This window comes from Elephas maximus, chromosome 20 (assembly GCF_024166365.1).
Source record: "Elephas maximus indicus isolate mEleMax1 chromosome 20, mEleMax1 primary haplotype, whole genome shotgun sequence".
Lineage (NCBI taxonomy): Eukaryota > Metazoa > Chordata > Mammalia > Proboscidea > Elephantidae > Elephas > Elephas maximus.
This window is the reverse complement of record NC_064838.1, coordinates 34,920,238-34,943,443: the sequence shown is the minus strand read 5'-3', so window position 1 is coordinate 34,943,443 and position 23,206 is coordinate 34,920,238. Positions and strand designations below refer to the sequence as shown.

General features: G+C 40.8%; 2 protein-coding genes across 5 annotated transcripts in view; one reads left to right on the top strand and one right to left on the bottom strand.

Moving 5' to 3' along the window:
• The window catches only part of FANCD2 (FA complementation group D2), a 53,962-nt gene extending 53,168 nt beyond the window's left edge, over positions 1–794 (bottom strand). For 2 of the 4 annotated variants that reach the window (XM_049862968.1, XM_049862971.1), the window contains exon 1: positions 692–771. The gene's annotated coding sequence lies outside the window, so the exon portion shown is untranslated. Of the gene's footprint in view, positions 1–279; positions 403–691 lie in introns of all 4 variants that reach the window. The other 2 variants (XM_049862969.1, XM_049862970.1) reach the window with 2 other exon arrangements.
• Positions 795–835: 41 nt separating this feature from the next.
• On the top strand, positions 836–22,189 carry EMC3 (ER membrane protein complex subunit 3). Its single transcript, XM_049862630.1, has 8 exons — positions 836–1,179; positions 9,342–9,399; positions 9,736–9,829; positions 11,186–11,290; positions 12,278–12,359; positions 13,665–13,744; positions 14,602–14,684; positions 20,984–22,189. The coding sequence occupies exons 1-8, from the start codon at positions 1,025–1,027 to the stop codon at positions 21,110–21,112; spliced, it is 786 nt and encodes a 261-aa protein (XP_049718587.1). The 5' UTR covers positions 836–1,024; the 3' UTR covers positions 21,113–22,189.
• Positions 22,190–23,206: the final 1,017 nt, after the last annotated feature.

The following is a 23,206-nucleotide window of genomic DNA, read 5'->3' as shown; positions in this document are numbered from 1 at the left end:
ACAAAGAAAATATCTGAGACTATTCACCAAATGAGAATGGCTGGCAGGGAAGGTAAAATACTAACAGCTAACATCTACTGAGCATTTACTATGCAGCATGAACTGTTAAGTGCTTTATACTTAATAATTTATTCCTCACGAAGTTTTTTGAGGCAGGCACCATTATTATCCTATTCAATGGCAAAGCCAGGACTCTATCGGGCAGTCTAATTCTAGTATCTGCACTTTTAACCACCACCTCTTAGTCGGAATCAACTCCACGGCAACATGTATACTTACTCTTGATTATGTCTTTCAATAATAGTTAATATTTGCAATGCGTCAGGCACTGTTGTAAGCTTCTTAAAAATCCGTTGTCTTGTTTAATCCTCACAATCATCAGCCATTTTACAGATGGAAAAACTAAGGCTCAAAAGTTACACATGGTAAGTCAGGACAATCTGACTTGAGGGCACACACGCTTAACCTGTCTGCTTATACTGTCTCGCTTCCAGGGAAGCCTAAAAGGCGAGTAGATGGGGTCAGGTCAGCTGGGAAGGGGCTGGGGGGAAAAGCCCTTCTCATTTCATCATTTTAACGGCCCAGGGAGGTATCTGAAGAGATTATCCAAAGATAGGACAGTTTAACAATGCCGAGGTTCGGGACGCGGAGACCCAGAGGGAAATGCTGGATTCAGCCTGAGACTACACACCAAGACGCAAGGGCGCGGGGCCTGGAGAGATCACGACCGCAGCTCCACTCACCCGCCGGCAGCCGTCACCGCCTTTAGCGCTCGACTTTCCCGCCGAGCCGCCCCTCTGACGACATAGAACCCCGCCACCCCGGGTACGTCACAAGTCTGCGCCGGAAGTGGGCGGCCGGGAGGCAGGCCGGGAATAGCGCGAGGTCCGAGGACGTCGCCGAATCCCGGGCCAGCCAGGCTGAGTGGCGTGAGAAGGCCTAGAGGTGAACCCGGAGAGGAAACTCCGCTCCCGGGGGAGGACAAGTCCGGCGACTCTCGGCCTGGGGCCGCCTCTCAGTGAAGATGGCGGGGCCGGAGCTACTGCTCGACTCTAACATCCGCCTCTGGGTGGTCCTGCCCATTGTTATCATCACTTTTTTTGTGGGCATGATCCGTCACTACGTGTCAATCCTGCTGCAGAGCGACAAGAAGCTCACCCAAGAACAAGTGTCCGACAGGTCAGCGCCCTCCCCTCCGCGGCCGACCTCACACTCCCGTGACCTTGGGCAAAAAGTGCTGGGAGTTATGTCAGTTTGGCCGGGCTCACTTCGCGCCCCCACTGACTGGGTTATCCCGGCCGAGTTACCGCTCTGTGTTTAACCTTCGTCATTTGTAAAATGGGGTAACAGTACCTCACTCATAGAGCTGGCATAGGGATTAAATTAGATGATGTCTGTAAAGACTTTGGCACAGGGGCTGGGACGTATCAAAAAAATCAGTGCTCCAAAAAAAAAAATTGTTGCTCATAATATTGTTAGGCTAGTTGCCAACGGATTATCTATAAATTACCCAGGCTTACAATTTGGTTGGGATGAGTGCCTACTGAGTGCCAGGTGCGATACTTCTTTTAGTCTTTGTAACATCCACTTAATATGATTATCTCCGTTTTACCAAACTACCGTAATGATCAGTTGAGATGCTAAGTAACAAAACACTTTGCGAACTATAAAACTGCCATAGTACTAGTAATTGCGGATAGTAATTGTCATTTCATCTCCTGGAGTGGAGGCAGTTTCCTCCTCACATATTTCATTACAGTATTTTATCTGCAGACAGGTAATTTGAGATGATTTTAGATGGTACATAGATACGTGCCCCCCCCCATGTTAAAGTAAATAACAATTTTCAGTCAATCTTTCTGACCTTTTCAAAGAACCTGTATTAGTTTCCTAAGTCCTAAGGCTGCCGTAACAAAGTCCCACAAAGCAGGTGACCTAAAACAACAGAAATTTATTATCTCACAGTTCTGGAGGCTAAAAGTCTGAATTCTGGGTGTCAGTAGGGTCATGTTCTCTCCAAACGTTCCAGGGTAAGATCGTTTTTTGTCTCTCAGAGCTTCTGGTAGCCCCAGATGTCCTTTGGTGTGTATGTATATCTTCACATGGGCATTTTCCTCTGTCTGTGCCTCTTCTCTTTTGTAAGGACACCACTCTGATGGGCCCACCTCATGTTAATGCTAACATCCTCAAATACCCTATTTCCACATAAGGTCCCATTCACAGGTACCAGAGGTTAGGACTTCAACATATGTGGGGGGCAGGCACAGTTCAATCTGTAACAGAGACTCTCAGGTAGTTGCTACTACGTTTTTAATGCCTCCTTGTCACTTATTAGAAGGAGCCCTGGTGGCTGCTAAGTGAAAGGTCAGCAGTTCAAAGCCACCAGCTGCTCCATGGGAAAAAGATGTGACAGTTTGCTTCCGTAAAGATTTGCAGCCTTGGAAATCCTGTAAGGGCAGTTCTACTCTGTCCCGGAGGGTCACTATGAGTCGGAATCAACTTGATGGCAATAGGTTTGGCTATTTGATTTTTTAAATTTCCCATCTTAGCAAAGAGAGCAAGCCTCAGGCTCAGAACTTTCTACAAGCAACATTATCTAGGAAAAATTTAATAATATGATTTTGTTTTTATTGTATTTTAATAGTTACACTCTATTCGTAAAAGTAATACTCGTTTTCCATTTGCTGGTAATTTAAAGATTCCTTTGAAAAGTTACATAAGTAGAAAAAGAATTGATATTAAAAAATATTAAATAAATAATAATACAAGTGGTAGGTGAATAAGACAAAGATCTTAACCATGGATGTTTGAGAAGCACTGCTTTATTATTTTCAGTATACCCTACCACCCCAATTATGCTGAGAAGATTAAGAATAGCAAACACTGATTAAGCACTTACTCTATGCCAGGCACTATGATAAGCCCTTATATTCATTAACTTATTTAAAACTCATAGGAATTCTTCGAGGTAGGTACTAGTCTGTCACTCTATAGAAACCTAGGTTTAAGAAGGTTCTGTGACTATCCTGTGGCCACACATGGTGACATTCAGGACTTGAACCCAAGTCTCCTGGTTCCCAAGTCCAAGTCTCTTTCCCTTACACTATAGCAGCCACTTTGATTATTTTTCTGTGGCATCAGTTTCAGAGCAGATCAGAGCCAGCTCCCTGGAGCTAACCTTAAGAAGTCTGTTCATCACAAAATGGAAGGCTGTAGAAGGACACAAAGTAGAAAGAGCTCGGACATTCAGCATTTATTGACTCCAATAAATTGTTCTCATTTCATCCTCACAGTAACACAGTGAGGTAAATAAACCTAACCCCGTTTTTGCAGTTTAACAAAAGAAAGCCCAGAGAAGTTAAATAGCCTTCCCAGAGTAATCTCTACTTGAACCCAGGTCAGTCTCACTCCCAAGTTAAACCCTCTTAACCGCAATTCCTGTTCTCATAGATTCTGTGCAACAATTGTCTTCCCTTAGTCCACTATGTGATTTTAGAGCAATGGTTCTGAATTATACCATACCCAAAGCTTCATTTTCTAACCCCACATGAAATTGACAGTACAATCTACATACCATAACAAACAAAAATAGCAATAATTAAAATGCTCTAGCTGTAACCTTCAGGAGAAATAAAAGGAAAGTAATCTATGATAAGATAATTTACATTTCATAAGTGCTTGTGCACAACTCTCCTAGAAGGTATGCAGAAGTCAGATGCGTGTGTCTAGATACAAAATCACCAAAATTGGGATGAGTTCAATTGTAGGCTTATACAGATGTGTTAGCTACTTAAATATCACAGAAGGCAATTCTCTCGTGGATGTGATTTTCCTAAGTGGTGAACTACTATTGATAAAGTCCTGAAGAAAACGAACTGCAATTTTCTGTATATTTACTCAGTGTTTGTATACCTGGAAATTAAGTAATATAAAAACCATGCAAAAAATAAATAAATACAGCAGAGAGTCCCTGATGGAGCAGGAGAAAAATGGGGTACAGGACTCAAATTCTAGTAAAAAGACCAGGCTTAATGGTCTGAATGAAACTGGAGGGACCCCAGAAGACATGGCCTCCGGACTCTTTTAGCCCAGAACTGAAACCATTCCTGAAGCCAGCTCTTCAGACAAAGATAAAAATAGACTGGACTATAAGACATAAAAATGATACTCGTGGAGAGAGTGCTTCTAAAAAAAAAAAAACGAGACTAAATGGGCAGCTCCTGTCCGGAGGCGAGAAGAGAAGGCAAAAAGGGACAGGAGCTAGTTGAACGGACGTGGGAAACCCGGGGTGGAGGGGAGGAGTGTGCTGTCACATTATAGGGAGAGCACCTAGGGTCACATAACAAGGTGTGTACAAATTTTTATATGAGAAACTAACTTGAACAGTAGACTTTCACCTAAAGCACAATGAAAAAAATAATAAAACGGAATTGGGTTTGAGGTTCAGATTATTAAAAAACAGTTTGGTGGAACATCCAAAAGTAGTGCAGAACATGGCACAGTTCTTGTATTGCATGACCGTCCCCAGCATTGAGGGACTTCCTGAGCTCTTACCCTAACAAATGACGGTTACATGAGTCCCTTTCCATCATTTTGACAATCAAAAAAAGTACTACAGATCCCCATAAGGTCCACAAGAGGGCAGTACTGCCCCCATGGAGAACCACTGCATTAGATAAACCTCCACGTCTCCATCACAATTTCCCCATCCCTTTTAAGAAAAAAAGGTGGTGGGATCACATGATATCCTTAGAACCTGTGAGCTCTGACATGGTGTGGCTTTTCCTCAACCAGGTCATTTGAATTCAGTTATGTGCCTGCAGTTACTTCTAAGTTTGTCTAAGTCCAAGGCATATTTTTTAGTTGCAAAATATTCCTCTAAATACGGTATACATTTCCATTAGCATGAATGATCACAAAATGGGACATTAAGATTCTTAAATTATTGAGTTTTTACTGCTTCCAAACTGACTGAAATGTTTCTAAAATTTATTAAGCCAAAAACGAAAAATAAATATATTAGACCACAGTGGGGAATAGAATGTATATAAAAAGTGGTTTCGAACTTGAAAGATACATTGGCCTCTTAGAAGGGAAAACAGTTACAGATCCAAGAAGATGGAGCTCTAGTTTGAGAAATTCTGCCTTTAGAAGCTAAAGTTTTAGCCTAAGAAACTATCACTTGCAAATTTCCACTGCAAAAGAGAAGCTTTATTTTTGTAACTAGTAAAGGACTTGTTTTAGATGTATGTGGAAGTGAAAACAGAATTTAAAATTTCTTGTAGAATTTTCAGACTTCAGAGAATGCAGTTACGAATCACAGCTTAAGAAAATGTTTACTATATGGGCAGTTTGCGGATTATGAGTGAGTTGTGTTTCTAAATGTCTTTAAGTCAAATTTGTATGTAAGTTGGGACAGTTAGGTACGGTTCATATCTAACATCAGTCAAATGTTTATCTTAGCATATAATACAGGCATACCTCACTTTATTGTGCTTCGCTTTGTTGCGCTTCAGAGATACTGCATTTTTTACAAATTGAAAGTGGCGGCAATCGTGCATCAAGCAAGTCTATTGGCACCATTTTTCCAATGGCATGTACTCCGTTCATGTCTCTGTGTCACATTTTGATAATTCTCATAATATTTCAAACTTTTTCATTATTACTATATCTGTTATGGTGATCTGTGATATTACTATTGTAATTGTTTTGGGGCGCCACAAACCACGCCCATACAAGACTGGCAAACTGAACTGATAAATGTGTGTGTCTTCTGACTGCTACACCGACAGGCTGTTCCCCCATCTCTTTCCCTCTTGTTGGCCTCCCTGTTCCCTGGAACATGACAACATTGAAATTAGGCCAATTAATAACCCTACAATGGCCTCTGAGTGTTCAAGTGAAAGGAAAAGTTGCATGTCTCTCACTTTAAATCAAAAGCTGGAAATGATTAAGCTTAGTGAGGAAGGCACGTTGAAAGTCGAGATAGACCGAAAGCTAGGCCCGTTGCACCAAACAGCCACGTTGTGAATGCAAAGGAGAAAAGTTCTTGAAGGAAATTAAAAGTGCTACTCCAGTGAATATTCAAATAGTAAGTAAGCAAAACAGCCTTATTGCTGATGTGGAGAAAGTTTTCATGGTCTGGATAGGAGATCAATCCCTGAGGCCAAACTGTAATCCAGAGCAAAGCTCTAACTCTCTGCAGTTCTGTGAAGGCTGAGAGAGGTGAGGAAGCTGCAGAAGAAAAGTTGGAAGCCAGCAGAGGTTGGTCCATGAGGTTTAAGAAATAAAGCCATCTCCATAACAGAAGTGCAAGGTGAAGTAGCAGGGGCTGAGGTAGAAACTACAGCAAGTTACCCAGAAGATCCGGCTAAGATTTTTTTTTTAATTTTTATTGTGCTTTAAGTGAAAGTTTATGAATCAAGTCAGACTCTCATACAAAAAGTTCACATACACTTTGCTGTATACTCCTAGTTGCTCTCCCCCTAAGGAGACAGCATGCTCCTTCCCTCCACTCTCTCTATTTTCGTGCCCATTCGGCCAGCTTCTGACCCCCTCTGCCCTCTCCTCTCCCCTCCAGACAGGAGCTGCCCACATCGTCTCATGTGTCTACTTGATCCAAGAAGCTCACTCTTCACCAGCATCATTTTCTATCCCGTTGTCCAGTCCAATCCCTGTCTGAAGAGTTGGCTTTGGGAATGGTTCCTGTCTTGGTCTAACAGGAAGTCTGGGGACCATGACCTCCGAGGTCCTTCTAGTATCAGTCAGACCATTAAGTCTGGTCTTTTTACGAGAATTTGGAGTCTACATACCACTGCTCTCCTGCTCCCTAAGGGGTTCTCTGTTGTATTCCCTGTCAGGACAGTCATCGGTTATAGCTGGGCACTATCTAGTTCTTCTGGTCTCAGGATGATGTAGTCTCTGGTTCATGTGGCCCTTTCTGTCTCTTGGGCTCATAATTACCTTGTGTCTTTGGTGGTCTTCTTTCTTCTTTGCTCCGGGTAGGTTGAGACCAATTGATCTAGCTAAGATATTTGATGAAGGTAGCTACACTAAACAACAGATTTTCACTGTAGACAGAGCAGCCTTATATTGGAAAAAGATGCAGTCTAGGGCTTTCATAGCTAGAGAGCAGAAGCCAATGCCTGGGGTTTCAATGCTTCAGAGGACAGGCTGACTGCCTTGTTAGGGGCTAATGCAGCTGGTGACTCTAAGTTGAAACCAATGCTAATTTACCTTTCTGAAAATCCTAGGGCCCTTAAGAATTATGCTAAATCTACTCTGCCTGTGTTTTTTTTTTTTTTTTTTTTTTTTTTTTTTTTTTAACTCTGCCTGTGCTCTATAAATGCAAAAACGAAGGCTGGATGACAGCACATCTGTTTACAACATGGTTTACTGAATATTATAAGCCCACTGTTGAGACCTACTGCTCAGAAAAAAGATTCCTTTCAAAATATTACTGCTCATTGACATTGCACTCAACTGTACAATACAGCAGGGCAGGAGGAGGAAGACTGAAAAGAATTCCATGAAGGTCCCAGGCATCAGGGAGGGCTTCATGGAGGAGGTAGAGCTGGAAGAAGGTGTTAGTCACAGTGGGGCAGAACTTGTAACAGAGAGGGGCACTAGAGCATTCCCAGTATCTGGAGAAGCTAGAATATGCTTTGAGTGACAAGGCGGCCTATGGGTACTGACTGCTTAGAGCAGGTGCTTCGCACTGAGGAACACAGAGAGGGAAAGTGAAACAGTTGTGTTTATTTCTGTCTACAATTTCTTGTTTCACTTTTCAAGAAAGATTTCCATTAAAGTTTTGGGGTCTTTTTCCCCCTTAAAACAACTCTTGAAAACCTAGAAAAAATTAGTATTTTTTTTCTTTAATTTTTATTGTGCTTTAAGTGAAAATTTACAAATCAAGTCAGTCTCATACAAAAATTTATGCACGCCTTGCTATATACTCCTGATTGCTCTCCCCCTAATGACACAGCACACCCCTTCCCTCCACTTTCTCTCCTTGTGTCCATTCGGCCAGCTTCTGACCCCTTCTGCCCTCTCATCTCCCCTCCAGACAGGAGTCACCCGCACAGTCTCATGGGTGTACTTGATCCAAGAACCTTACTCCTCACCAGTATCATTTTCTATCCCATAGTCCAGTCCATTCCCTATCTGAAGAGTTGGCTTTGGGAATGGTTCCTGTCTTGCGCTGACAGAAGGTCTGGGGACCGTAACCTCCCGGGTCCTTCTAGTCTCAGTCAGACCATTAAGTCTGGTCTTTTTATGAGAATTTGGGTTCTGCATCCCGCTGCTTTCCTGCTCCCTCGGGGGTTCTCTGTTGTGTTCCCTGTCAGGGCAGTCATCAGTTGTAGCTGGGCACCATCTAGTTCTTCTGGTCTCAGGATGATGTAGTCTCTGGTTCATGTGGCCCTTTCTGTCTCTTGGGCTTGTAATTACCTTGTGTCTTTGGTGTTCTTCATTCTCCTTTGCTCCAAGTGGGTTGAGACCAATTGAAGCATCTTAGATGGCTGCTTGTTAGCGTTTAAGACCCCAGACGCCACTCTCCAAAGTGGGCTGCAGAACGTTTTCTGAATAGATTTTATTATGCCAATTGACTTAGATGTCCCCTGAAGCCATGGTCTCCAAACCCCTGCCCCTGCTCCGCTGGCCTTCGAACCATTCAGTTTATTCAGGAAACAGAAGTTCTTTCTTTTTTTGAAAAAATTAGTATTTTGATCTCCGTTCTGTTCAATATTTGTGTCTAAGCAGTACTTACCTGTTTTATAACACTTTGTTGTTTTCAATGATTGATTATGTTCTTCAGATATCACCAGATCATTTCATTTACTCAATAAATGCTTATTGAGAGCTTACTAACATCTGAATCCTAGGTAGAATTTTCTGTTAGTTGTCTGTCAGATAACAACCCCTTCAAGAAATGTACTGTTTTCTCTGTGGGTTTTTAAAAGTTCCTTCTTTTGTTCTTACTCTTCAGTTCCCCTCCCACCCCCAAATCTTCTAAGCAGTCTCCAGCTACCGTTTTCACTCAGAGAAAGTTCCTTCTTAACAAAGTAAGAAAAAGCCGAGTGTAATGTCCCAAACATACCTTCCTCAGAAATCCTTATTTAAAAACACAGCCACTTCTGAAAAATACTCTTTAGAAAACCTGATTGTTGGATTTAAATACCTTGTATTGGTTTGAAGGGTACTTGTATTTTGAAAAGTTTCCACACAGGGCTGTTGCCAAATAGGCCCTCTCTTGTGTTTAAATAGGTCTTCTACGTAATTCTCTTATTTTCTTCTAGTGTTTCACTTTTTAAAAATCTCATTGTCTTGGTTGTATTTTTCAGTCAAGTCCTAATTCGAAGCAGAGTCCTAAGAGAAAATGGAAAATACATTCCCAAACAGGTACTCATTTATCTTTTATTAACAGCTCCACGATTCACTGTTGAGGGCAGTAGATATCTGAATGTTTTATAAGGGGACTCTTTGGGGAAGCCTGGAGATTGGCAGCTCACTAATTAAACCATGAACTAGTGGTGTTTGCTGTCATTGTGACCTTGCCCTTCTTGGGAAATTGTTTGTAAATGTGACTCAGCTAACGTGTCCCTCAGCCGCTGAGTAGGCTGCCAGTTCTGAGTGTAACGGCATATTCCAAGGGCCTTCTGACTGAACCTCTGGGGAATCATTTGACAATCTGCTGTACCACACTTCCAAGACTTAAAAAGATTTTTTTTCCACTAGTCCTTCTTGACACGAAAATACTACTTCAACAACCCAGAGGATGGATTTTTCAAAAAAACTAAAAGGAAGGTAGTACCACCTTCTCCTATGACTGGTACGTTTATTCCCTTTTTTTTATCTCTGAGGAACATTGCAAACACTGGTTGTTTTTTGGGAGGGGCCAAAGGGGTGTTATTTTATCTAAATATTAAATTGTAAAAGACATTAATCTAAGGAACTTTAGAAATCATCTAGTACAGGGATCTATGGATGTGGAGTTCTCTTTTTCAAATAAATTTTCTGGGAACCCCAGTATAAGAGGTAGGTAAAAAGGGAGCTCTCTGGTGAAGGGGTGGGAAGCCAGAGCCATGGCCTGGGTCTCTTCCCTTTGCTCCTCCTCAGGACCTGGGGCTCTGTGGAGCGCAGGTAGAAGAGCATGCTGGTCCCAGCTCCCACCCAGCTCCTAATCCTGTTCCTGACAGGTGGCCACCTAGCTTCTGCTTGAATGGCAAGGACCTCACTCCTCCCGAGACCAGCCATTTCTTTATCACACATACTGCTTGGCCTAATGTACAATGTGTGTTCCAACAGATTTCTTAATTCCACTGATCCCAGTTGTGTGAAAAATACAGCACCTTTAAATAAAAGCAAAATAGGTTGTTATTCCATGTGGGCCATCCTTTTCAGCCCTCATTTCTTTGGGTGAGATCACCAGCTATTTTAAACCTTTTAGAAGGTACTAAAGTTAATGTTAGCATGTCTTTTAGAAACCAGCAAGAAACAAAAGACGAATAAGTATGTGAAAAGATACCTCAACTCTGTAATAATTCATGGAATTCAAATTAAAGCAAGACACCTTTTTTAGCCTGTTAAATTGGCAAAGGCAGAAGTGATTGGCCAAAGCTGGTATTGGCAGGTCATGGGAAGTTAGGCCCCTCACTATTGGTGGGAGGGCCAAAGAATGGGGCCTGGTCCAAGGGCCCTACCTCTAGGAATTTCTCTTAGAGAAACACATAAGCATGCAGAAATTTGTGTACAGGGTAGTTCTTGGCAGCATTGCTTATTGGCAAAAAAAAAAAAATGTTGGAAACAACCTGTAGGTTCACCCAAAAATTAATGATGTGACCACCCAGTGGAATCCTATGCAGGCACTGAGAAGAATGAGAGATAGCTGTTATACCAACGTGGAAATACCATCTGCAATATAGTAATTTTTAAAAAATCAAGAAGCAGAATAGTAAGCTTAGTATCCTTTTTTGTGAATATATAGAAAAATGGAAGGATATACAACAAATAGCTAATGTTTAGAGTCGGCTCAGTGCAGCAGTCTACATCATACCTTCCTATGTGGTCTGAGTTTTTCACAATGAACTTGTGTTGCTTTAATGGCCAAATAAAATTAAAAAAAAACTGAGAGGAAATCCCTGCCAACCTAGGTAAAATCCAGTTGTCTCTTGTGTTTTTGTCTTAGATCCTACTATGCTTACAGACATGATGAAAGGGAATGTAACAAATGTCCTTCCTATGATTCTGATCGGTGGGTGGATCAACATGACATTCTCAGGCTTTGTCACAAGTAAGTTCCAGACCCAGCAAACCTCATCTGCCCCTTTCCTATGTCCCTCTCCAGAGAAAGCGAAGTACTTCTGAGACAATAGCATCATGGGTCTTATGGGCTGTAGTAGAAACAGAACATTCTTTGAACAACAACAGAAAAAATATGTTACGATGTTACGGTTCTCCCAAACTGGAGCCCCCGTGGCGTAGTGGTTAAAGCTTGTCTGCTGACCAGAAAGGTCACAGTTCAGATCTACCAGCCACTGCTTAGAAACCCTATGGGGCAGTTCTACCCTGTCCTGTAGGGTCACTATGAGTCAAAATCCACTCAGTGGCAATGGGTTTGGTTTTTGGTTTCTCCCAAACTAATCCTAAGCTCATGGTATGGATGCTGTCTTTTTTTCTCCAATTTTTAAAAAGTTTTTATTAAACCTTAAAATGTATGGCAAAGTATGTGTAGTTCGTCATTTAAAAAAGAAGTGTGGGTGCTTTTTTACTAGTGGGAACTCAAACAAGCGACTTGATAGTTTGTGTCCGAAACTAACATGGTATTTTGCTGAGTAGGATAAAGGGAAGCTCGTTTTGGCTTTGACTTCATTTGCCAGGTGTTGGAGTGAGTTTGTTTATTTGTTTATAAGTTTATTTGGTTCAATTTTAATCACTTTGGTTTCTTAGTACTATCATTCTTTGTGTATATATATTCCACTTAGGGTTTGACAGATGAGTGCAAGTTTTTTCCAGATTTTAGATCACAGTTCAGTTTGAGGCCCCGCCACCTCAGCAGTAGAGCAGCTGGTCTTATTCACAGAAACTTTAGCAGAGTGACGTTTTGACTTTTTTTTCCCCTAAAAATTGTCACAAACATCCCTGTGAAAATCATTTTCCAAAAGCTGTGTGGCACAGAGCTCCCACCTCCATAGGGAGAGAATATGTGCATTCACACTTAGACAGTTCTAAAAATAAAAAAGCTGGGAGAGGTTGTGAACTTGTTCTTTCTCCTCCGTAGCCAAGGTCCCATTTCCACTGACCCTCCGTTTTAAGCCTATGCTCCAGCAAGGAATCGAACTACTCACATTAGATGCATCCTGGTAAGAGCTTTCTTTTATTTAATAAAAATGCAAACCAAAATCTGAACCATGTCTCTTAAGAGAAAGATTTCCAATTTTCACACTTGACTGGGGGAGTTTTTTCTTTCTTTTTTATCGAAATCCCACTCAAAATGCCGTGGGTGGATTATGGAAACTTTTACATGATTCAGTGCTTTTGCAAAAGGAGAGAATGTGTCAGCCTCCTTTTTCTAGCATCTTGGGGCTTAGCAGTGCAGGGGTGGTTGTGTCAACCCCAAAAAATTAAAAAATAAAGCAAGGCAAACCTTTTAGCAGTACCCCAGAGCTGGTGGGAGTGGATGTTTTTATTAGTCTTAACAAAATACATTATTGCTAATAATAACGTTTGTTATTTTCATTGGCACCAGTCACTGTGCTAGATGTTTTCCATGCATTATCTTGTTTTATCATTAAGAGGCCCTATGAAGTGAGTGGAAGAATTGAGATTTGAACACATAGTCTGTCCAAACTTAGCACTTAACATCTTACTTACCACTCTGTTCTTTACAGCTGGGTAATAAAACCTAGTCTTAGAAAACACTGTTACAGTATCTGGAACCTAGTAGCATTTCTTCATGTGGTCTCTCCAGACTGTTTTATCTGAGGCTTCCTAAGGACTGCCATAAAAAGGGAGCCAAACAAGAGGAGGAAGATGGGGGTGGGGGACACTGGTAGTAATCTTGACTCACCTGGTTCAAGCAGAACCTGGTGTGTGAGAGGCACAGGCCAGGCCAGATCCTGGAAGAGTTGTGGCTATGGACCATTCCACTAGAAGAGAAAAGCTGTACTTTATGCAGGTAGCTTGTTTCTATTATACTTCCACCTTCCAGCCTCTTGGGGTGGAACAGAAATTTTGTGAGCTAGAGAGGAGTTTTTATATCTCACCATCTGGACCAGTCTCAGAATCTGCTCAGGTGGACAAAGGGGAACTGAACCTGAGTGTATAGTCAGCTGGAGGGTTATATAAGGATTAGCAACTTTATGTACGGATGGGTTAATTACTTGCAACCTGGCGGAGTAACCAGAATATTCGTCTGCTGTTGTGTGGCCCAAGTATTGAAATGAAGTGTGGGTTCTTTCCTTTCATGCATCATTTCGCATACTCCTTTTAGTTTGTATTATATGCAAAAACATAGTTATTTTATGGGGGCAGGGTGCCTTGGATAAATAAAGCCTATCCCAGGTGATTTCTTTATATATGCTAAACAATTTGGGGTGATAAAAAAGTGTGAACTATATTAATTTCTGAATTAACTACCTCCACTGTTTTCACTCTTGCTTTGCTAGGGTGAGTTCTGCATCCTGGTACTTCCTTAATGTATTTGGACTTCGGAGCATTTACTCTCTGATTCTGGGCCAAGATAATGGTAAGAAGCATGTCAGGTTTAATTAGCAAATACCACCTGCTCTCCTCGATAGATCAGTCATCCATATTGGGGCCAAAAAAATCACATAGGTTTTGCTGTTTGTTAGCATAGTCAGGTACAATGCCTTGTTCCTTAAACTCATTCTTAATTCTTTCTGAGGTATCCTGAAAGAGCCTTAAAAATTCCAGGGATCAATCCAAAGGCCTTAATTCTCCCTGGCAGTCACAGGGACAATATTTGGTTCCGCAAAGTCTGACTTCCTCATGTGGGAGGTGTAGCACCAGCATTGTAAGCCAAGGACCTAAAACTGAAAGAAGGCCTAGCTTGGTCAGTGAGTTCATTGACTAGATGGAAAATGCCCCCTCATGTTGGTGAGGCTGTTCAATGCTTGAACATGCCATAGGCCCTCACCCCAGAATGGAGAAGAAGGGAGCTAAAACTGAACAAAGAAAGGGGCAAAGGACACAGCTAGTCCAGAGTTCCTGCCCTACCAATCCTGGCTGTCTTATTTAATGGCTGTGAGGTCAGGTAGTGTGAATCCTCCTACTTTATTCTTCTTCTTCAGTAGTGCTTTACTTATTCAGGGCTTCGTTCCTCTTCATATAAAATTAATGATTAGTTTTCTGTCTCTTCAAAGAATGGTATTTGGATTGGGATTGCATTGTATTTGTAGATTGCTTTGGGTAAAATTGACATTTTCGCAGCGTTGAGTCTCCTTATCTGTGAATGTGATATGTTTTTCCATTTTTGTAGATCTCTTTTTGTTTCTTGCAGTAGCGTTTTATAGTTTTCTTTGTATAGGTCTTTTACATCCCTGGTTAGAGTTTTTCCTTACGTACGAGTGTCTTATACTGCAGCTGCTGATCAGTCGCGAATGATGCAGGAACAAATGACTGGAGCAGCCATGGCCATGCCCGCAGACACCAACAAGGCTTTCAAGGTACACTCGGTTCTCCCTCCAGAGCTTAAATGCAGATTCTGAAAAGTATCACCAGAGGGTTCCCTGAACGAGTTCATATGGATTTAAATTTTGCACAAATATATTTTAACTTGTATGTCTCTTTTTCCTCTGACAGAATCCTCTATTAAGTAAGCTAAAATACCTTGGTACTTCTCCTGATTTCTAAATGCTTACCCAAATTTAATCCACACTGTAAATGAAGCTGTAAAAACAGTCCAATGAGAGGCACCAGGGAAACATTTGGAATATTTTTTAACCTTTTTGATCCTGCAGACATTAGATATGAATTGCATTTAAAAAAAAAAAAGCAATACTTAGAGCCATTTCATGAAGTGTATGTAAACCAAAAAACGAAACCAAATTTGTTGCCATCAAGTTGATTCCAACTCATAGCGACCCTATAGGACAGAGTAGAACTGCCCCTTAGAGTTTCTAAAGAGCGCCTGGTGGATTTGAACTGCCATCCGCTTGGTTAGCAGCTGTAGTGCTTAACCACTACGCCATCAGAGTTTCTAGGATTTGTAAAACCCAGCATAATTTTTTATACAGCAAAATCTCACTTAAATGTTCATGATTAAAGCATCTAGCAAAAGGGAAAGAGGCCCCAGCTAAATAAGGCATTACTGAAAAACAAGAACAAAGTGGGAGGCCTTACTTTACCTGATTTTAGAACCAATTATACCGCCACAGTAGTCAAAACAGCCTGGTACTGGTATGACAACAGATACATAGACCAACGGAACAGAATTGAGAATCCAGACATAAATCCATCCACGTATGAGCAGCTGATATTTGACAAAGGCCCCAAAATAGTTAAATGGGGGAAGGACAGTCTTTTTAACAAATGGTGCTGGTATAACTGGATATCCATCTGCAAAAAAAATGAAACAAGACCCATACCTCACTCCATGCACAAAAACGAGCTCAAAATGGATCAAGGTCTTAAATATAAAATCTAAAACGATAAGGATCATGGAAGAAAAAATAGGGACAATGTTAGGAACCCTAATACATGGCATAAACAGTATACAAAACATTATGAAGAATGCAGAAGAAAAACTAGATAAGTGGGAGCGCCTAAAAATCGAGTACCTATGCTCATCCAAAGACTTCGCCAAAAGAGTAAGAAGACTACCTACAGACTGGGAAAAAGTTTTTAGCTATGACATTTCCGATCAGCATCTGGTCTCTAAAATCCACATGATACTATAAAAACTCAACTACAAAAAGACAAATAACCCTACTAAAAAATGGGCAAAAGATATGAAGAGATACTTCACTAAAGAAGACATTCAGGTAGCTAACAGATACATGAGGAAATGTTCACAATCATTAGCCGTTAAGGAAATGCAGATCAAAACTACAATGAGATTTCATCTCACGCCAACAAGGCTGGCATTAATCCAAAAAACACAAAATAATAAATGTTGGAGAAGCTGTGGAGAGATTGGAACACTTCTACACTGCTGGTGGGAATGTAAAATGGTATAGCCACTTTGGAAATCGATTTGGTGCTTCCTTAAAAAGCTAGAAATAGAACTACCATACAATCCAGCAATCCCACTCCTTGGAATATATCCTAGAAAAATAAGAGCCTTTAAACGAACAGCACTGTTTACAATAGTAAAAACATGGAAGCAACCAAGGTGCCCATCAACAGATGAATGGATAAATAAATATGGTATATTCACACAGTAGAATACTACACATCGATAAAGAACAGTGATGAATCTGTGAAACATTTCATAACATGGGGGAACCTGGAAGGCATTATGCTGAGTGAAATTAGTTGCAAAAGGACAAATATTGTATAAGACCACTATTATAAGAACTTGAGAAATAGTTTAAACTGAGAAGAAAACATTCTTTTGTGGTTACGAGAGGAAGATGGGTGAGAGGGGGTATTCACTAATTAGTTGGTAGATAAGAACTATTTTGGTTGAAGGGAAAGACAACACACAGTACAGGGAGGTCAGCACAACTGGACTAAACCAAAAGCAAAGAAGTTTCCTGAATAAACTGAATGCTTTGAAGGCCAGTGTAGCAAGGGCAGGGCTTTGGGGACCATGATTTCAGGGAACATCTAAGTCAATTGACATAATAAAATCTATTAAGAAAACATTCTGTATCCCACTTTGAAGAGTGGTGTCTGGGGTCTTAAACATTAGCAAGCAGCCATCTAAGATGCATCAATTGGTCTCAGCCTACCTGGATCAAAGGAGAATGAAGAACACCAAGGACACAAGGCGATTACGAGCCCAGGAGACAGAAAGGGCCGCATGAACCAGAGACTACATCATCCTGAGACCAGAAGAACTAGATGGTGCTCGGCTACAACCGATGACTCCCCTGACAGGGAACACAACAGAGAACCCCTGAGGGAGCAGGAGAGCAGTGGGATGCAGACCCCAAATTCTCATAAAAAGACCAGACTTAATGGTCTGACTGAGGCTGAAAGGACCTCAGTGGTCATGGCCCCCAGACCTTCTGTTGGCCCAGGACAGGAACCATTCCCGAAGCCAACTCTTCAGACATGGATTGGACTGGACTGTGGATTGGAGAGGGATGCTGGTGAGGAGTGAGCTTTTTGGATCAGGTGGATGCTTGAGACTATGTTGGCATCTCCTGCATGGAGGGGAGATGAGAGGGTAGAGGGGGTTAGAAGCTGGCAAAATGGACTCGAAAAGAGAGGGTGAAGGGAGAGAGCGGGCTGTATCATTAGGGGGAGAGTAATTGGGAGTATGTAGCAAGGTGTATATAAGTTTTTATGTGAGAGACTGACTTGTTTTGTAAACTTTCACTTAAAGCACAATAAAAATTATAAAAAAAAAAAAAAATCCAGCAAACTAGAAATAGAAGGGAACTTCCTCAGCGTGATAAAGGGCATCTGTGAAAAACCCACAGCTAACATCATGTTTAGTGATGAAAAACTGACAGCTTTCCTCCTAATACCAGGAACAAGACAAGGATATCCACTCTCACCACTTCTATTCAACCTTGTACTAGGTGTCCTAGCCAGGGCCGTTAGACAAGAAAAAGAAATAAAAGTCATCCAGATTGGAAAGGAAGAAGTAAAACTATCTCTCTTTGCAGATTACATGATTTTGTATATAGCAAATCCTAAGGAATCCACAAAAATACTATTAGAGCTAATAAATGAGTTTAACAAGATTGCAGGATACAGACCAACATAGAAAAATCAATTGTAGTCCCACACACTTAGCAGTGAAGAATCCAAAAATGAAATTAAGAAAACAATTTCATTCGCAGTAGTATCAAAAAGAATAAAATACTTGGAACATTATGCTGAGTGAAGTAAGTCAGTCACAAAAAGACAAATACTGTATGATCCCACATGTATGAAATATCTAGAATAGGCAAATGTATAGAGACCAAATTTTATTAGTGGTTACTGGGGATGGGAGAGACACTGAAGGTGGAATCTTTGTTTAGGAAACATTGAGTATCTGTTAATGGTGGTGAAAAAATTGGCAGTGGATACAGGTGATGGCTGTACATATAATTAACATAATCAATGTCAAACAAAATATTTAGGAGTAAATTAAAAGAGGTATAAGACTTGTATACTGAAAACTACCAGACATCATTGAAAGAAATTAAAGAAGACCTAAATAAATGAAAGCCATCCATGTTCATGGATTGGAAAACTTAGTATTGTTAAGATGGCAAAACTGCTCAAATTTATCTATATATTCAATGCAATCCCTACCAAAATTCCAGCTGCCTTTCTTGTAGAAATTCACGAGCTGACCCTAAAGTTCATATAGAATTGCAAGGATCCTAGAATAGCCAAAACAATTGTGAAAAAGAACCAAGTTGGGCTCACTTACTACAAAGCTATAGTAATGAACACTATGGTATTGACGTAAGGATAGACATACAGATCAGTGGAATAGTATTGAGAGTCCAGAAGTAAAATATATGATTTATGGTCACCTGATTTTTGATAAGGGTGCCAGGACAATTCAATGGAAAAAGAATCACCTTTTCAACAAATGGTGCTGGGACAACTGGATCTCCATGTGCAAAACAGTGAAGTTGGGTACCCACCTCACACCACGTACAAAAAATAAGTTAAAATGGGTCAAAGACCTAAATATAAAAATTAAAACTATAAGACTCTTAGAAGAAAAAACATAGTCATAAATCTTCATGACCTTGGATTAGGTAATGATTTTTTACATATAAAATCAAAAGCATAAACAGCAAAAAATATATAAATAAGTGGAACTTTGTCAAAAATGAAGAACTTCTGTGCTTCAAAGGACACACTGTTAAGAAAGTGAAAACACCCACAAAATGGGGGAAAGTATTTACAAGTCACACATCTGGTAAGGGTCTAGTATTCAGAATATAAAAAATTCTTAAAACTCAACAATAAAATGACAAGAGTTAAAAAATGGATGAAGATTTTGAGTAGACATTTTTCCAAAGAACATACACACATGGCCAATCAGCACATGAAAGGATGCTCCGCGTCATTAGTCATTAGGGAAATGCACATCAGAACCTCAATGAGATACCACTTTACCCCCACTAGGATGGCTAGATTGGAGCCTGGGTGGTCTAAGTAGTTTGCAATCAGCTGTTAACCTAAAGGTTGTCAGCTCAGACTCACCCCGTGGCTCCGTGGAAGAAAGGCCTAGTGAACTATTTCCATAAAGATTACAGCCAAGAAGACCCTAAGGAGCAGTTCAGCACTAACACATGGGTTTGCCGTGTATTGGAATTGATTCGGCAGCAACAATCGTGTTTATTATTGTTATAATCCAAAGGATGGACAGTGACAGGTGTTGGCAAGCCTGGAACCCCTGTACGTTGTTGGTGGAAATGTAAAATGGTGCAACCACTTTGGAAAACAGTTTTTAGCTGTTTCTCAAAAAGTTGAACGTAGATTTACCATATGGCCCTGCAATTCTATTCCTAGGTATATACCCAAGAGAACTGAAAACATACAACCACAGAAAAATCTGTACATGAATGTGCTTAGCACTATTCCTAATAGTCAAAAAGCGGAAACAACCCACGTGTCCATCAACAGATGAATGGATCAACAAAATGGGATATTTTGGCATATATATACAATTTAATATTATTCAGCTGTAAAAAAGAGTGAAGTACTGACACTCCCTGACGAACTTGAAAACATGCTAACAAGCCGGTCACTAAAGACCACATATTACATAATTCCAGTTATATGATATGTCCAGGGTAAGCAAATCCACAGAGACAGAAAGTAAAGTAATAGTTGCCAGGCGCTGGGTGAGGGAGAACAGGGAGTGTGCTATTCGGTACAGAGTTTCTTTTTGTGGTGATGAAAGTGTTCTGAAATTAGGTAGTGGGGACGGTTGCACAACTTTATGAATGTATTAAAATCCACTGAATTGCACACTTTAAAAGGATGAATTTCATGGTATGTGAAATATATCTTGGAAAAAAAAACCTCATGAGCATTAAAAAATAATAATTCAAGGCCAAAGAACTCAGCACTAATAGAATATTTGAGAAATGTAATTTTTTGGAAACTTACACATATTTATTTTTGCTCCACATATTAATAGCTTACATGCAAATGATTATATGGCAAAACAGTTTTATAGTGCATGCTCTCAGATTCTTATAGTGATGAAATCATGAAGAATAACAAATTAGTGGACTCTCCCAAACTATAATGAAATGCCATTATATGGGCATGAGGTGAGAAGAAATGTTCTTTTACCCCCTTGAAGATATATGCCTGACCATTTGTGTCAAAGCATCTTTGACCCCTCATAACTTAACCAGATGCTGAGTCCCTTGATGAAAGGGCTCAGAATCACAAAGCACTAATTTGTCTCTTGTACATCGCTCAAGGGTAGTGTCTCCTACCTGTATTCCCAGCACCTAAGCCAGTGATGGACACAAAGCAGGTTTTTCATGAGCATGACCTGACAAGTGAGAGGCAGTGTATTGGCAGTGTATTGTATAGGTTAAGCACTGGGGCTTTGGAGTCAGACAGGCCTAAATTTAAATCCCATTTCTCCTGGTTACTAATTCGGTGGCCTCAAATTATTTGATGTCTCTTAGCCTTAGTCTCCTTATCTATATATGCCCCCCTGGGGTGCGGGGGCAGCACTTACCTCCTAGGATTAAATGAGTTGGTACATGTAAAGGGTTTAACCCAGCTCCTGGCCCAGAGTAGGTGCTCGCTAAGGGTCAGCTGTGCTGTTGGTAACAAACCCTCCTCTCCTTGGCCCTGGTGTCCTCTTCCTTTGCAGACAGAGTGGGAAGCTTTGGAGCTGACAGATCACCAGTGGGCACTTGATGATGTTGAAGAGGAGCTCATGGCCAAAGACCTCCACTTTGAAGGCATGTTCAAAAAAGAATTACAGACCTCTATCTTCTGAAGAGCAAGCAGGGATTAACTGTGTCGGGAACTCGGAATAGTGCTTAACCTTGTAACTTTTGTTTGAGCCGGGGCCTCTCAGAATAAAAAGGAGGGTGCATGAGCTGGCGGGCGTGCAGCAAGGATCATTCTTGTCTGAGCCAGGTTCCCCTTTGTGTTTGAAACTAGAGGAAATGAGGAGCATGTGCTGTGTGACTTATAGGGAGAGAGCTATTTAAAAAATGTTTTCAATTTTCCTTCTGGTGACTCCAGTAATGAAAGCCTGAGAAACGGGGAAAACTCAAGCTAGTGATAATATAACATAAAAACTTAGCAAAAACTCAGTCTTTGAAAAAAGCATTGTCAATTATGAGTAATGACTCTGTGCATTCAGCCTGAATTCTAACCACAGTAAACTCCTGTTCTTTTGGGATCCAAACACCCTGAGTTTTTACCTTTAATTTTTTGTGTTAGTATTTTTATAACTTTCTTTCCAAAAAATACATTTTCATTACCAAAAACTTAGAAACTATGGATGAACAAAATGAGTCTCCCTGTGTTGTTCATCTTGAGTCTACAGAATGACAGAGAGCAAATATGTCAAAACTATATTCAAATAAACTCTTTTCAGAGTAAATACCCAGGGCCAGGACAGACTTACCAAACCTTCTATATCTCTTAATACTGCACAGTAAAAATCAGTGACCCTGAGACACTGCCAGATTCTCAAGTGCCGTTGGGATCATCACAGATGGGTCAGGTAATGCAAGGTCTTGATCTAGAGTTCAAAATACATCAAATCCACTGAAAAATTAATGGTTCTATACTGTATATGCTACCCAGTTGAACTAAAGACCTCATTTCCCAGTTGTTCTGGATAAGAAAGGGTCTATATATCATTGTGAGAAGGGAGAGAGGGCATTTGCTGACAGGCAAATAAGTGTTGCCCAGGAATAATCTGCCTAGATTAAATGTCCGAGGAAAGTGTCAGGGTGCCATGTCTGTACCAAGAGGTGAATGTAATTTGCATGTTGAGCTCTGTAATCAAGAACAAATAACTCTTGACTCTACTAATTAAACCATCCTGTTTTCTCTTCTTTACCTGTCAAAGTGTTGCCTCTGTGGGTCCTTAAGAGCCTTCTGCCAACAGCTATATCTGCCATTGTCTTAAGCTGTGTTCTCTAGAGAAGTAAAACAAATGAAGCGTGTGTGTATATGTATATATGTAAAGAGAGATTTATCTCAAAGAAATGACTCACACAGTTGTAGAGGCTGGCAGGTCCCAAGTCCATGGGTTGGGTGTCAGGCAGGAGGCTTCTCCTGACTCATGTAGCTGCAGGGGCTGATGAACCCAAGATAGCAAGTCAGATGGCAGCCTGCTAACTCACAGGCTGCAGAGGCTGACAAATCTAGGATTGGCAGGTAAGATGGCAGGCTGCTGGTTCACAGGCTGTGAAGGCCAACAAATCCCAAGATATGCAGGCAATAATCAGAGTGCTGGCTCAACTCCCAAGAACTAGAGGTTGGATGACGATGAGCCAGATGCAGAATCCAGAGCAAGCAAAAGCCAGCGAGCTCTGTCAGAATGTCCGTATATGTCGGATGCAGGCCTAACCCATGAGGAAACTCCCCGTACAACTGATTGGCTGATCACATCAGATTGTATCATGGAGATGATTGCATTATATCACAAAAGGGAGGATAATTACATCATTATGTAATTGCCAAACCACCGAGAATCGTGGCCCAACCAAGTTCACACACAACATAAACCATCACAGTCCACCCCTTGTCAAGTTGGCACCTGTACACGTCTCCTTAAACCGTACGTAATCTCTAAATAAAGACAACTACAACGTCTTTATTTATTTATGCCTAACATGATATAACTAACATGCATACAACTGAAAACATGCTAGCCCCTTTACATCTTTTATAAGTGAAGAAAACAAAAAGATGCACGTATACAAAAAGGAAGGAATAATTATAACAATTACAGTCCTCGTTTCTGTAACTGGTTATGTGGTCATAGCTGGTGTTTAGAACTGCTTTCTTCTATCATCCATTCCATATTCCCTTTGCCCTCAGCAAGCGCCTGGGCTGGTTGTGGTTCTTA